General features: G+C 37.1%; 1 protein-coding gene across 2 annotated transcripts in view; it reads right to left on the bottom strand.

Annotated features, from left to right (window-relative positions):
* The window catches only part of LOC106069673 (glycogenin-1-like), a 24,460-nt gene extending 8,727 nt beyond the window's left edge, over nt 1-15,733 (bottom strand). For both annotated transcript variants that reach the window (XM_056011741.1, XM_056011742.1), the window contains exons 1-7: nt 15,576-15,733; nt 12,135-12,276; nt 11,537-11,711; nt 10,760-10,922; nt 9,771-9,897; nt 8,010-8,190; nt 2,992-3,528 (exon numbers count right to left, since the gene is read on the bottom strand). In XM_056011741.1, the coding sequence (XP_055867716.1) occupies nt 2,992-3,528; nt 8,010-8,190; nt 9,771-9,897; nt 10,760-10,922; nt 11,537-11,711; nt 12,135-12,276; nt 15,576-15,591 (1,341 nt within the window). In that variant the 5' untranslated portion in view covers nt 15,592-15,733. The remainder of the gene's footprint in view (nt 1-2,991; nt 3,529-8,009; nt 8,191-9,770; nt 9,898-10,759; nt 10,923-11,536; nt 11,712-12,134; nt 12,277-15,575) is intronic.

The following is a 15,733-nucleotide window of genomic DNA, read 5'->3' as shown; positions in this document are numbered from 1 at the left end:
CGTTCTGGATAGACGATATAGGTCAGTGTGGTCATTTCGAAACAAAGCTGGGTGTAGTAATAGAATGGCTTGACCGAGGGGAGGGCGGGGCAGGACGATCAAGATAACTTGGGGACCATACAGAGTTCTGATACGTGTCACGGGCCGCAAGGCCGCACACAAAAAGCCTATTGGAATTGAACGTCCGCGGCATTATGGGAAGTCGCGTAGGACCCGATTTGACCGCTTCTCGTAGATTTTTTTGACATCACTGAACTATGTAAACAATACAACAAATGAGCAAGATGGTTAGGCGTGCGTATCCTGCCTGCAGCAAGGTTGGCGTGCTATCAAGGAAACATTCCAATTAATTGCACTAATCACTTAGACTGCGAGTCTTGGGCGATAATGCAGCGCTTCTAATTAAGATGTACTCGAACTTCCGGAGCTATTTGGTCGATGGATACTCAAGATATTTTGGACATGCCGACTACATAAAAAAAGCTTTACGTATGTAATGACCAAAAAAAAAAGGTCATGGCACATGGAAATGACATGTTAAGGGTTACCCGGGAGATCAAAAACTTGAGAAACACTGCTCTAATGTATTCAATATTCGCATGTTCTAAATGCCACGATGTTCTAACGACCGGTCGAGGTCAATGTCACGGGTCGGAGCCAGGAGAAAAGTAGCGATGTCTGCCAGAGATGCCGTAGATTGAGGCCGAAATAGAGGTCAGCACATACAAGCCAATGATGATGGTGATGCAACACATCAGTCCCACCATCACAGTGTTCACTCTTTCTTTCCTAACTGACGATACCAGCGTTGATTCCACCAGAATGTGGTAAATAATTACGGAGAGAAAGAGTTAATAATGTACTACACAGGACACGAAGGATCAACATTTAGATAATGTCATGCAGGACAAGGAAATAGAATCAGGACAATTCATCGGACTAGGCGTTTGTTGTAAAGTATCGATACATTCTTATAACGATTGTTTTAAGAGTCCTGTCGTTTGATGGGATCTAACCCTGAAGTATCGATACATTCTTATAACGATTGTTTTACGAGTCCTGTCGTTTGATGGGATCGAACCCTGAAGTATCGATACATTCTTATAACGATTGTTTTACGAGTCCTGTCGTTTGATGGGATCGAACCCTTAAGTATCGATACATTCTTATAACATGTTTGTTTTATCAGTCCAGCCTATTACTAGGACCGAACTGATCATGCGCAGAAGTGGTCCGATTAAGCGGAATCGATTTTATACTATTTTAAAAAATCGTCCAAAAAATCAACCACATCAAAGACGATGTTCAGTTGAAATAAAAACCATTCTTTTGTAATGAGATTTAACTTTATCCCGACACAGGCAGGTCAAACGCGTGCTGTATGCTCCAAACAACGGAAACCAACACTAGAAGTGACCACTAAGACAAGGAAACAAGCAAACAAACCAAAAAATCGCACAACTTAATTTCCAGTGATAAAAGTTGTCAGTAAAGACAAGTGGTTTCCCTAGATCAGTTTGACTTGGAAATCTGATCACACACAGACACAAGAAGAAAAACGTAAACAAACGAAAGACTACATTATAATGAAAACTCTTTCACCCTTTAAGTGCGGAGCTGTTTTACAATGAGTATATACAAAAGGGAATTACAATTCTGATGTTTAGAGGCTAAACTATCACTCGCGTTTTAGGGGTTAACAGACAATAACATTGGGGGAACAAAAAACGAAAGTATCTCAGCTTTGAAAACTTGGGACTGTCAGTGACTTGACAGCTGAACCAATGCCTGCACTTACTAAACAGTTCGGTGTATATCTACATCTACTTATGACATCCACGCCAAATAAAAACCTAAGCACGCAGCGCCCAGACAGGCAAGGGTACACTATGTGGGATTGTGTGTTGGAGACATTTGCTGACGTGACAAAAGTAGGACACGGGGGGTCAAGGACAGGGAAGGAAAAAAAAAAGGTGTTGGGGGGGGGGGGGAAATACGTTTAAAGAATGAAAGCGACACGAGGAGACTTAAGAACTGTGTCTTGGTATGAAAATGTAGATCTTGGGTTTCGTGATCGTCCGCACACACGTCACACGTGTAAGTCCTAGCCTAGCGTCTTGATACATGTAGTATGTATTGACTTCACTGCAGTTTACTTTTCTATGGGCGTCTGCGTAGAACCCCTCTCCGCCCCCCCCCCTTTTTTTTTTCATTGACTTCTGTCTAACAAACAGTTCAAGAAGGACTGCAAACACCTGAATATATTTTTATAAGCCCAATATCTAAACGACTTGCCACTCAACTGAAATGCTACCAACGCGCCTGTTTGAATCGAGAGCGACTATTCCGTGAACATGTCTACCAATTGTCAAACAAAATGAACTAGAACTCAGGACCAATTTACCAAGAGCAAGGTACAAAACATCGTCAAACGTTTAGAGCTTTCATCTCAAAGAATGTAGATCAACTTTTTTTTTTTGTTCACTTCAACTGTTAATGTAGTACCCCCCCCCCGGCCCAACAAACTAAACAATACAATTAATTTATAAAGCTTTAGTATCAAATACCAAATGGGATGTTTACTGTCTGCACACAAAGGCCACCAATTCCCTGGAGTGTCAGTGTTCATGTGGACCATTTGACTACACAATTATAGTTCCTTATAGCACACCCCTCCACCTCCAACACACACACACAGTGACATTCCTCAGCCTAGTTTTTTGTCCATTCATTGATACAAGTGGCATATTGAAACTGGCAGAAAGATATACTCCGTTCCAACACTATAGTCTCCCCAAATCACTGTCAAGATTAGCTTTACTTATCGATTCTAAACCTATGAGGAATTACGTGGTGAGATTTAGATTATAACACAGAGACACTCTAGTTGGCCTACTCTAGACAACAGACATGCTACGGTGTGTCCCAATGAGCTAACATCTTTCTAAACGTTCAGACGAGAAATCTTGAGTGAGAACTTTCAAAGTTTACCTGACTATCAGACAAGGACTCTACTGACCGCTTCTCCTCCTCCTCAGCAGTGGCTCCATTGTCTATAATGTCAGGACTCCCTTGAAGGCCCTCTTCGGGCTGGACCGCTGGCGTACCGTTACGGTAGTCTGCCCCGTGTGTAGGCGTAGGATGTGGAGTCAAGTCCCCTTGGGCGAGGTAGTGTTCTGCCGGGGGCAGGTCTGGGTTAACAGAGCTGAGAGGTTCCTCGGAGTAATGAGTCTCTAACACTTGGTAGTCCCGATACACTATTGGCACGTCCACCACAGCGACAGGGGGGACAGCGACTTCTGCCGAGGAGGGGGCGCCAGGGGCGGGCTCCTCCTCTTCCACCCTAGGCGGAACATAGGGGTACAGTATGCACATGGAGGTGGCCGGCTGTCCTCTGGTGTTGCTGTGACCATAGAGGTCAAGACCGGATGGTGGGCGTGTTTCTTGCACTGGGGGAGGCTCCGGGTGCTGTGTGATGGGAGGAGGGGGAGGGGCTGGAGGGGGGTCCTGCGTCTGGAATGAGAGAGTCTGCAAGACAGATGGGTGACATGACACACAGGCAATGAGAAGCAGGGAAACAGGTTCATGGGTATGTTGGTTAGAACACAGGAAAAAAAAAATCAAAACATGCTGAGACATATGGACCAACTTAAGGAAACAAGCTTATAGTGATATATTAAAACTGCTGAGATAGTATTTTTGTTTAAATGAACTTTAGTTATAGGCCAGTGTAAAGGGCCGTTACTCGCAGTGTCAACGTGTGTCCCTCGGAGCATCAGTTCATACCCAAAAAAAAGCAGTGCAGAAGAATACCAAATATAATGTGGGTTAGAGTGACCTTGTACTAAATCTCCCAATTCAGACTTCTGGAATATGTTATACAAACTACAGTGTAAGCAAAGATCTTTGGGAAAACTTTTAGGGTCAGGCAAATTTAATGGCAAAAATTTGCATTGGGTTGTTTGGGGTGGGTGGGGGAGGAGAACACAGGTGGAGGCCTGATTTCAAATATTTAGATATCAGTCTCGTCTTCTCAAGCTTTAACAGACGCGGCATTAACAACCAGACCGCAGAGAAATCATTCAGATCTACAACAGAACCAAACGCATCCATTCATCCAGACACAACATCCTCATGCAATCCATGGACAAGTTCAGCCTCTGTGTTTCAAACTTAAAGGTGTCAAAACAGAGCCAATCAAGTTCTCGACAAATTGCATTTCAAAGCCGAATATGTTTATATATATTTTTTTACATTACATTAGCTATTCAATGTTCTAACTTCAAAATACAGACAACATGGGTTCACGCTAAAGCGTATTAATATCAGTTTTAATAATTCATCCTAGCCGCATCGGGCAATGAGACAGACCCGCATCGTCTGCGTGCAAGCCACACAACGGACACATTTGTTTCCTAATACAGCTACGACTGCATCCACCGACCAGGACTGTGAAAATAGCCTTGGGTGGGGGTTAGGTCAAGTAGTATAACAAGCTAGACTGCAAACATACAGCGTACACATACAACAAAGATCAGTCTAAAAAAACAACACTCTGAAAGAATATTTACACCCAAAACAGAACATTGAGAGCATACAATCAAGACTAATCCATAATGGAAATACTATTTGTGGGATAGGCAGTAGAAAGAAAAAAAACAACCTCAAAACCAAAGTCACAGCCAAAACGTATAGCACAGATTCACATACTGAAATCTTCAAAGTGTGGAAGAGGAAATCAATAAACAATTCAAAAAAACCCAACACCCAACTGTCACCATAAGAAGATTATCTTCAAGCAGGCCAGAATCTTTCTGTGACCTGTCACTTGGCCAACACTTTACAGTGGCCTGTCACTCCAGATTGAGGCCAACAAAACAGATGGTCAACATCTGGAATGCCGGGTCAACGTGATATCAGAATGTGTAGTATAACTTGTTTCAGCCCTAATGCCATGCATATTGTAAGGTCACCTCTTGACACTCAAGTTCATAACGAGGCACATTTCTATATAAAAACACAAGGAAGCAAGCACGTTGTCTAACAAGAAAACACTTCAGGGAAAGAATTGAATGAAAGTATCAATGAAAGCGATGCGTCCGAGTGCCACTACTAAACACGGAGAGGAGCCCACTTAATGTACAGCAATGCTAAGATGGTCAGGACCAGTAAGTTATAGTCTGAGTCATAGAGTTCTACTAGTCAAGGGCTGCACTTAGAACAGCATGTATACACACACAGATAATCCAAAAACTTAAAGAGTTGCCCCCCCCCCCTCATTTTTTAAAATGTTTAACTTAATCCAAAGCTTGCATGTAGTAAATATATATAAAAAAGATTTCTTGCAATCAATGCCTGCTTCCTGCAACTAGTATCTGTCTATCGTTTCTCATTCTATTTAGTCCTGATAATGCTTCATGGAAGTATTCCAACTGAATACCACGTGACCTAATGTGTCATTCTTCGATTGTCATTCAGACAATGGCATTGATCAGACGTAACCCAAATTGAATTTCAAAATGATTAAATAATCCTGATTAGAAAACAAAATAACGCTCAAGTCAGGAGATTTCTTTTGTTGTTAATTAGCTAGTGATTTTTTTTTATTTACCCCAACTGACACATTGTTTGAGCCTTTTTTCCGAAAACAAAAAAAATCCTTCCATCCATCTTTGTTCAACTATGAAAAAAGAGAGAGAGTATTCTAACAGTGGGAGTTAATGCCAACATAACAACATACAAGAACAGATGTAACTAGCACTAGATCTCTCTAGGAGAGGATGGGTGTTAGCATCAACAACCGAGGGACAGACGCTGACTGATTAGTACAACAATCCACTACAGCTACTTTATACTACACAACACCTGAAGGTTAATAGTGAACTTGTTAAGCAATGTGTTCGGGTACAGGGAGACTAGTCCTCAGTCTAAACTATCTACAGCCTAAACTATTCCAGAGTTCTAGCATAATCTCTGCACCATTAACTTTTAGAGAAGCAGTTTTAGAAACTCTTTCAACTGTCAACTTAAATAAGAAACAGCTTGTAAGTTGTGAGAGATTTAAATGAAATGCAGTCAGTTAAATGTACATAAACACTTTACACTTTTATGTTTTAGCTATTCAATAGTTCAAAGTGAGAGAAAATGTTCACATTTGGCAACCTCCACCATACAAGCAAAGAGAATAAAGTAAAAATTACATAGCCTAGAAGCTGATAAAAATGTATAGGCATTAGAAGCTGATAGCATGTTATAAACAAGATTAGAAGCTGTTACTAACAGATTATAAGCCCTACTCAGAAATGTGTTGAATACAAGACACTGCTATAAAATAAGTCATTAGCTGTTACCAAAATTTAAAAAAAAATGAAATATAAAGAGTTCAATATAACTGATAATATTACATGCAGTAAGAAAAAAAAAAAAGTTAAGTCAACACTAGAAGCAGAGTCACGAAGAGCCATATATAGTGAAAGCAGTTAAAGTAGCAGATATTTATACAGCGAAACATCAGACCCAGATTTTACAGGATATTTGCTGGACATTACGACAAGACAAATGATTTAAATAACAAAGAAATAATAAAATGCATTAAGATTTTTTGTTTCATTCTTAGAACTGTATGTCTTATAAAGTATTTCAAAGTTTTTTTTTTGATAATCACACCAAAATTATATTTATAATCAATGAAAAAAAAAAAAAGAAGTTTTGTGATAAGTTGAACACACAAATGTTGAACATAACATTCATTTATCTTAATATTAAAAAAAATAATTTATCTTTAGAGCTTTAGGTTAAGGTTAAGTTAAATAAAGTAAACCAAGGTTTGAGGTGTATGTGCTGGAGCTAGAACAGGGTCTGGTGTTAGCAAGAGATTCAAAACGCTTACCTCTGACTGCACACACGCACACACATGCAAGAAGGTGACGAAAAGAAAATAACATTATATACAAGTCTTCAACGCAAACATTTCTAGTTATTTACATTTGAGTCTTGTTTATACATTTGAGTTAATGACAAATATGGGACTTCAGAGAACAAACATAAGATCACAAACCCTTTACATATTATTTTATTATTACATATAAACTATCGGAGGCATTAGTTAGAGAAAATATACAAGTCGGATCATTTAGCTTACAAGTGTAGAACTATGACATGTTTATAAAGATATTGTTCAAGAAATATTACCAATGTAAAAGTAAAGTACCCCTTTCAGACCTAGTCATAAGATGATATATGGATGTACATTTTTATGGCCAATGGTTAATGAGGATGTCATGTGGCCAGCACAACGACCAACCACATTTACTTTCCCCAGTAATGTCAGATACCTATAGAGCTAGGGGGGTGTCCTAGGATTCCAAATCCCAGTCTTCACCAAGATTTCAACCTGAGAACCCTCAGCTCAGAAGCCAAGCACTTTACCACTCAACCACCATGCCAATTACCAATTTAACATTACAAAATATACCCTTTGGTCACTGCAGGTAGAGAACATAGCAACTGCCATAGTTGTTACATTTTTTTTTAAAACATAGTTTTGTGTCTTGAACTCGTTTCTATTCTAGAATACATAAAGTGTAACAATGGGTCACTTGAATATTGTGTACTAGGACATAGTCAATGGGACACTTAATTTTGTTACAGTGAACAGGTCTTGTTATTTCAGGGAGTTCTCTTCAGCATGTAGACTGTCTCATATCATTAAGTTATTTTAATAGTTTTAATCATGCCATGCAGTGTTATTTTCTACTCAATTCTATCCTGCATTATTTGTGTTATAAGTCTTGCATGAGCAAACAAAGATGACACCTCCCTAAAATCAGACCATACAACTTTTTCTAAGTTAATGTGAATAGTGTCTGTTTGTTCATATTGTGACATTGCAATGTATTTGTTTATTTATCAGTATAAGGAAACTAGTTTATTAATCTGTATGGAGGGTCGTTAAAAAGGCAAACTTCAACAAAAAAAAAAAAAACTATAGACACCGACAGGGTACTTACCAGCTGTGGGTCAAGATATGGCTGGACTGACTCCATAAAGATGTCCCACCACACCTGTAAGAATTCCTGACTGTGCCCTGTGCTGGGTAGAGGGGTGACAGTCCTAGTAGTCACATTGAAAGAATGGTGCCATGGCTTAACAGCTCCTATAAAGTGCACCACTTTTATGTTATCATAAAACCTGAAACAGCAGTGAAACAAGTGCTTAGAAACATGACCAAGTGGACAAGAAAAGTAAGGCAAGACATATTTTACAATGATGGTGCAACTCAAGAAAACATCCAAGAAACTGGAACAGACACAAAATAGAGCCGTGAGATTCATAACAAACAAATATTCACACTTGACTATAGAGTAACACCTTAAGTCAAATAAAAAAAAAATTTAGAAAGCCTTCAGGATAGAAGACTTGAAAGTAAAGTAGCTATTATACATAAAACACTGAACCATAATCTGTAAATACACAAACAAAACATAATAAAATACCCAGAAAGACACTAAGATAAAGGCATGTTCCTCATTACGTAAAAAAAAAAAAAAAGTAAAGTTTCCTTTTAGACTGTCACGTGTTTATTATATTTATTTGACTTGAAGATCTTGATGAGATAAACTTGTGACATATGAAGGTTCAGAGGTGCCTTAATTTTATAGTTCATACACTTTAACAATCAACAAAGTAACAAAGTGCTGATATTTTTCTAGAGTTTTAATTAATTTAAACATGAAACAATAAATGTATGTACAAAGATATATAAAGCAGGATTCAGTAAAAATAATAAAATGAGTAACTATTTACTTTAAAACTAGTGACCTCTAAGTCTAACTTTCTAACTCTCTCTTCCCGCGCGGGAGGGTCTAAGTCTACCTTAATTACGTTTCCCTGCTGTAGCCTTGAACTAAGTTTTAATCGGCGTCTTTCTGGCATCTAAGCAAGCGTGGTAACGCATGACCTAATTTGGGCTAGGTAGAACTGTCCTCATTTTGTGAACAATGAGGTATCAGTAGAGACAAGACACAGACCAAGCGGTCCTCAATACAAGTGAGGCAGGAATATGTGGGAAGCATGGTCGAGAGGCTAAGTGCGCTTGAACTTGGCTTGGCTACCTAGAAGGGGGCTCGAGGTTCGACATCCGACTCGGGCAGAGTTGTGTTTACTGAGTGCCTAAAGGCAGCATGGAAAACCAACTCCTAGATACCCCCCACTGGTCCACAAATGAGATTGGACCAAAGCGCTCTGAGCATGCTATAAGCATGAAAGTAGCGCTATATAAAAGCTATAATAATAATAATAAGTCCTCAATACAAGTGAGGCAGGAGTATGTCCTCAGAACAAGTGAGGCAGGAGTATGTCCTCAGAACAAGTGAGGCAGGAGGATGTCCTCAATGCAAGTGAAGCAACATGTCCTCATGCACAGTCAGGCAGACATACAAAAGGGCTTTAAATTTAGAACAGATACTAATAAACATGAAAAAATAAACAAAAGGTATAGATCAGGAATGTCATCTGAGACCCATGGTGCAGGTTTCAAAGGCCAATGGTTAACAATGGTATCATATAGCTCACACAATTATTCATTAAAGAAATAGAATATATACAATTAAATTAATAAATAATAGATATTTATAACCAGATTCCGAACAGGGCTGAAAAAAAAAAAAAAAAAAAAGGAAGATCATAATATGAATTTTAACCTCATTCATTTGATTCAGCAACCAGTCAATCCCTAATCAAACCGAACTTTCTATGGTACAAGTACTTACTGTTTAAATGCGGGCAGGTAACTGTAAAAGGCTTGAGAGACAACATTGTAGGTAAATGGTAGATGTTTCTTTATATCTTCTGTTGCCCAGTTCTTGAAAAATAAATTTAAAAGGCCTTGATCTCCTCCTGGAGACAAAAATAAAAACAAAGGTTATACTACATCTTGAAATTGTAATGAACTATTTACATCCCGAGTTCGAATCCTGATTTTCCATTTCGGGATCTATGGGCCCCTCTGAATCCACCCAGCTCTAATGGGTACCTGACATTAGTTGGGGAAAAGTAAAGGCGGTTGGTCGTTGTGCTAATCACATGGCATCTTCACTAACTGTGGGTCACATTAACAGATCATCTGCCCTAAAAATCACAAGGTCTGAAAAGGGAAACTCTGTATTCTCTACCACAAACCATACAATATATAAAAACAAAAAGAATTTCTTCTAGCCAGCTTTGAGCTGCAAGATTTTTTTGCAACACAGTGCCAAGGATAAAAAGGTGCTGGACAGCATCTGCCTATGGTGGATTAAGATGGGACATTCAAAGAGGATAAGAGGTTTCCGGTTTTATACTGGTGGGCACAGTGTCAGAGGGGTAAGTGTTTATTTTGTTAAGGTGGTAAAAATGTGTTTGCCCTGTTCATGGTCGGAAAATTGTAGATTGCTCTTTGTGGTAGAGTAGTATGTTAATACTATCCAAATAGATGTTTCAAGAAGAGATACTAAGAAACAATACCAAGAATTACACGAGATGACAAGTTTAAGGCTGTTCTGAAAAAAGTACACACCCCCAAAGTCAACTAACCAATTACATATATTACTACATTAGACAGCAGAGATATAACCTTTCCATCGTACAAGCCTTAACATAAACACAAATTTACAGCCCAACATTCAACTTTCTAAATACTAGCAATGAATATTCAAAATGATATAGCAACAAATGTACCACAAACAACAGCTCTTTCAGTTACAATGACCACATTACCTACCATCAAACGAGCCAGCGGTTACAGCATAGTCTAACAACTTCTTGTATGTGTCTTCCGATGGCTCAAAAACAAATACACCAGAGTTGAAACAGTCGGGCCAGCCAGCATCTGGTGCTGCTGACAACTCTTCTCTGTCAAACAAATCGTCTATATTTCTTATAACCTGGTGGGAAACAAAGAAGGTCTTCAGTTTTACTGTTGCTCACTAAAATTGAGACAAGGTGGGGGGGGGGGTGGGTGTAGTGAGGGAATGGCCAATGTCAAATATAACTGTCCATTATGTAGATCAAGGTTTCCCAAACTTCTGACCTATGTGAACCCCTTTTATAATTTTCATAATGCTGAGCACCCCTTGACCCCCCATTCCCACCACACTCTCATTTATTAAAATAATATAATAATTGGGTATTTAAAAAATCAGCATAGTTAATGTACCCCACTTCGGGAAACACCGATGTAGATAAAAGTATCCCACTCTTGCCATTTCCCTTGTGTGTCTCTATACCAGTACAGATGCTCATTAACTACTTATTAAGCCTTATTTCTCAAAACAGTTGTACTATAAATTATGTTCACCATTATATTCAACATTAAAAATATTTTTTTTTAATATCACAATAAAGAGCTTTACTCAAATTTTGTTTTAAAAATTCAGTGCAGATAATGAAACAATGGGACAAGCAGAATGCAAGATGTTATCTGTACAGGCGACACACTACACACTTCTATTGCATCTCACCCACTACACACTATTGCATCACTGTGTAAACATCTTACCAGTGTGTCAGCATCCATGAACACACATTTCTTAAACTGGGTCAACCTCCAACAGTGGAACTTAGTAAAAGTGACACTCAAGTCTGGCCTGCCAAGCAGGGCCAGGTTACAGGTGTCACTGCTGTCCAGCACATTCACAGGAACTATTTGGTCAAACACTGACCCTAACTGACCCCTGAAACATAACACACAAGAAGACAGGCATATATGAATTTTATGCAAACACAGCCACTGGCACTATCTATATTTATATAAATATACAAGCCTTAATTTATTTATCAAGAGAAATGCTGTCCTACTGACCTAGATTGATATGAACCTAGAAACCTAGAGCAGTGTCACTAAAGTCAACTAAATATATTTTAGCTTATAATAAAAACTCATGTATCTTAAGTATTAAAAAATACTTGGTTCCTGGCCCTTTAAAAAGTATACCTTTTCCAAGAAAAGTAAAAAAAGGTTAAATACTAAAACAAAAACAAGACAAAAAAAATGTATCTGTCACATTAGATCTTAAGTAATATTGGATAGGTTTTCTATATCCTTTTATAGCAATGACTTAAAAATGTATTTCTTTAATAATATTTTTTTTATATACCTGACAGAGTCTGAGACTCCCACCGAAACCATAACAACCAGCTTCCGTGTGGTTCCCACTCTGCGCAGCGAGTGTGCCAACACAAGACATCCCAATGCATAAGTGTCATTTGTAGCAAGGGTCACGAAGGCTTCCTGTGATTCTGTTGAAACGTAAAGTATTTAAATTTTACAAAGAATTTATCCTTTTCTTTAAAAAAAAAAATAATTCCATAACAATGAAGGTAAGGAACTGAACTGTTTAAAACGTCCTAAATAACTTGTGTGTACCAAAAGTGCATTACATGCTAAATAATAACCAGCAGGTCTAGTAAAAAAAAAAAATCAGGATAAGTCTGAATAAAAAGATTTTGATTGTAAATACTATGAATAAGAGAGACAATTTAAAATGGGAAAATGAATTTATGAAATAGACCTGCTTGGTCATTGACAACAATAATTGGTTGCACCCAGATAACTCACAAAGTAGTCAGACACGATATATAATATATATAAGTAAATTATAGTAAACAAGTTGATATATGATATTTGAAAAAAAAACATTTGCTAGAAGCTAGAAATCTGGATAATAACTTGGAAAAAAAGGACAGTTTCTAGTCATGTAAGTAGCTTTTCAAAATTACTTTCAAAAGAGGCAATTTTAAGTAGAGCAAGCCAATTGGGAGAATCTACATTTATGGTTCATATATAAATATGTTAGAATTATCATTTTGATCATAATGAAAGCCATAGTCAGCCAGTGAATTCAATATAAATTGATTAACATTACAACAAGCAAAACAGCATAAGAATCTTATTCAATCTGAGATTATAACCACCACAGAAAATTTTAGAACAGTAACATAGATCCTGATGAAAATAATAAAATTATAAGCCAACAAGCAGTGTACTAGGACTGACTTGGAAACACCTTTGGAAGGTAGTCATTCTAGAAACTGAACTGTCTGACTTTAAGCATTACTACTTCATCCCATAAATATGTTATCTATGCCTACAAGGACCACAACATAAATTATAGTTATCTATAAACTGAACTGTCTGACTTTAAGCATGACTACTTCATCCCATAAATATGTTATCTATGACTACAAGGACCACAACATCAATATAAGTTATCTATGACAAGGACCACCACATAAATATTTGTTAAATATGACAAGGACCACACCATAAATATTTAATTTCTACAACTACAAGGGCCACCACATAAATATTTGAGATATATCTTAGATTTTCTATGAATATCCATATTACAAGGGCCACCACATAAATATTTGAGATATATCTTAGATTTTCTATGAATATCCATATTCTCTACACAGAAAGAATCTAGGATACTGAAAGCCAATGAAGAGATATAAATTGGATTTCTCTGGTAACAAACACTATTCCAGAAACAATGTACATACAAGTATGGGTTAGCAGTACAAATAGCGGAGGGTCATAAATGGTAACACTAAAAGTGGGAGTTGTCACAGTATTGTTAGCTTTGTGTCAACAAATGTCATCTGTGCCTAAAGCTGTGCACTCTTTGCCACATTCTCAACAAAGATTTAAGGAGTATAATATAACTTATCTACTGGCTAGACGTAGAAGCATTAATAACTAAAAAACAATTCTAAAAAAAAAACACTTCCAATTCAATTAGTTTGCTTAATTTACAAGTTTTGTATGTGTATAGAACCTGCTATGTTGTCATGCTCTTTCAAATTATAGCAGTATTACAGTATAGCTATCAATGTACAGGTCTAAAAAAAAAAAAGACCTAAGATACTTAGATTTTTCTTTCATATATGCAAGAGGAAGCAGTAATATGTTGTTGCTGCTATATTACAAAAAAATTCTTCTCCCTATTCTATAAGGATTAAGTTGTATTACAAAGAGGATCTATAATCTTGTGACATATAAAACTGTAATTGTAGAGGACTATAAATTTTGATCCTGTTCACCTTTTTGTTTTAAACAAAGAAAAAATGTCTTTAGTTGAACAATGAGAGTCTTAAGTTATAGAGGAACTTAGGACAATGGTTCTCAAACTTTATCTAGTCAAATATTGCCCATCGACCCATATGTGAAAAAGTATGCAAATATGCATAATATACAAGTTACAAATGTAAAAAAAAGAAATATTGAAGGAATGTTTATTGAGATTTATACATTTTTTTTTCAATACAAGGTTTAAAAATAATTAATGCCTTTTGTTAAGATTTTATGAGTATTTATATACTGATCATTGTTTGTAAGTAGCAACTGTAAATCTCAACATCAGTTTATTTTAATTGTGATGAGGTACATTATGGCAATGAATCCAATTGTACCAAATAAAAAGACAGGAAAGCAGTCAATAAATTTTGTACAATGAACCATAATTCAGAATATAAAAAATTGGATTTTTTTTTCTAACCAATATTTGTGGTATTACATCCTTTTTCAAATGGATCTAATTTCAATAAGCTATTCTGTATTAGTATGGATTCATATATTTGTGATTGGGATCTGAGTTTGTCCATGCGCAAAAGGGTTAATACTCAGGAATATCCAAGTGAAGAATGTCTTCAAATATTTAGTTTAGGTCTACAGAATAGTATTAAATAATAAACATATAATTAAACAGTCATAATGGGCGATTTGATTATCATCAAAACTGGCTTTTAGTGAAGAAATTTTAATTGCATAGGTTTCTCATCTTTCTGCAGACCCCCTAACTTTATCTCAAGGATCCCTTTGCCGCGCCTTTCGACTTTGAGGGGGAGGGGGGGTCTTTTTTTTTTGTTTCATTGTAATTAAAGCAGCTTTTAACATGATGGAGTGTACTGTTGTTGAGCCACCTAAATTATTAATAAATTGCATGTATAAACTCCAATTACAACATTCTACAGAGGACTGAATATAAGCCTACAAGCCACCCTTACAAAAATAACTACTCTAAGTCTGTAGTAGTAAGTAGATTCTTAGTAATAGTTCTACTCTGAAGTCTGTACTGACACTACTAGTGTAACTGACTAGTCACTAGTTACTCTACCAACTCTAGCTCAGTCTTGACTCTTATGTCTACTGTCACAGTGACTGTAGACAGTAACTGAATAAGTTCAATAAGACACTATTCACGATACTAGATTGTATACGGAAAAAAAAGCTTTTATTTTCAGTGCTGGCAGTGGCACTGTGTAACACTGGATTACCAGGAATATAAAATTAAAACTATTCATAAATTCACTGAGCCTGCGGAGGGTAACTCTAGTACTCTAGTCTAGCAAACGAAAGTAAAAATGTTTACAAAATGCTTGCATGTTTTACGATCTTATTAAAAACCAGCAAGACAAAAAGCAATCGAATCCGGACGTTTGCAATTAATAATATGCTTATTGAGATATTTTGTAAACCTTTCTACTTTTTGAGCTTAATAACATTACAGAAACTGGTTTTTAGGGATTATATTTACCTCTATTTTCTCCCATCGTAATCCGTTAGGGTCACCGACGTCACCGTCTATCCACGAAAGGAAGTACGACTGCGGCCAATCAACAGTCTGCTGGAAATCATGTGGGCGGTGTTCATAAAAATAACACCGAGGTTTTACGCCAAGTGCCCTGGCCACGA

Source organism: Biomphalaria glabrata, chromosome 15 (assembly GCF_947242115.1).
Source record: "Biomphalaria glabrata chromosome 15, xgBioGlab47.1, whole genome shotgun sequence".
NCBI lineage: Eukaryota > Metazoa > Mollusca > Gastropoda > Planorbidae > Biomphalaria > Biomphalaria glabrata.
This window is presented reverse-complemented; position numbering and strand designations above follow the sequence as displayed.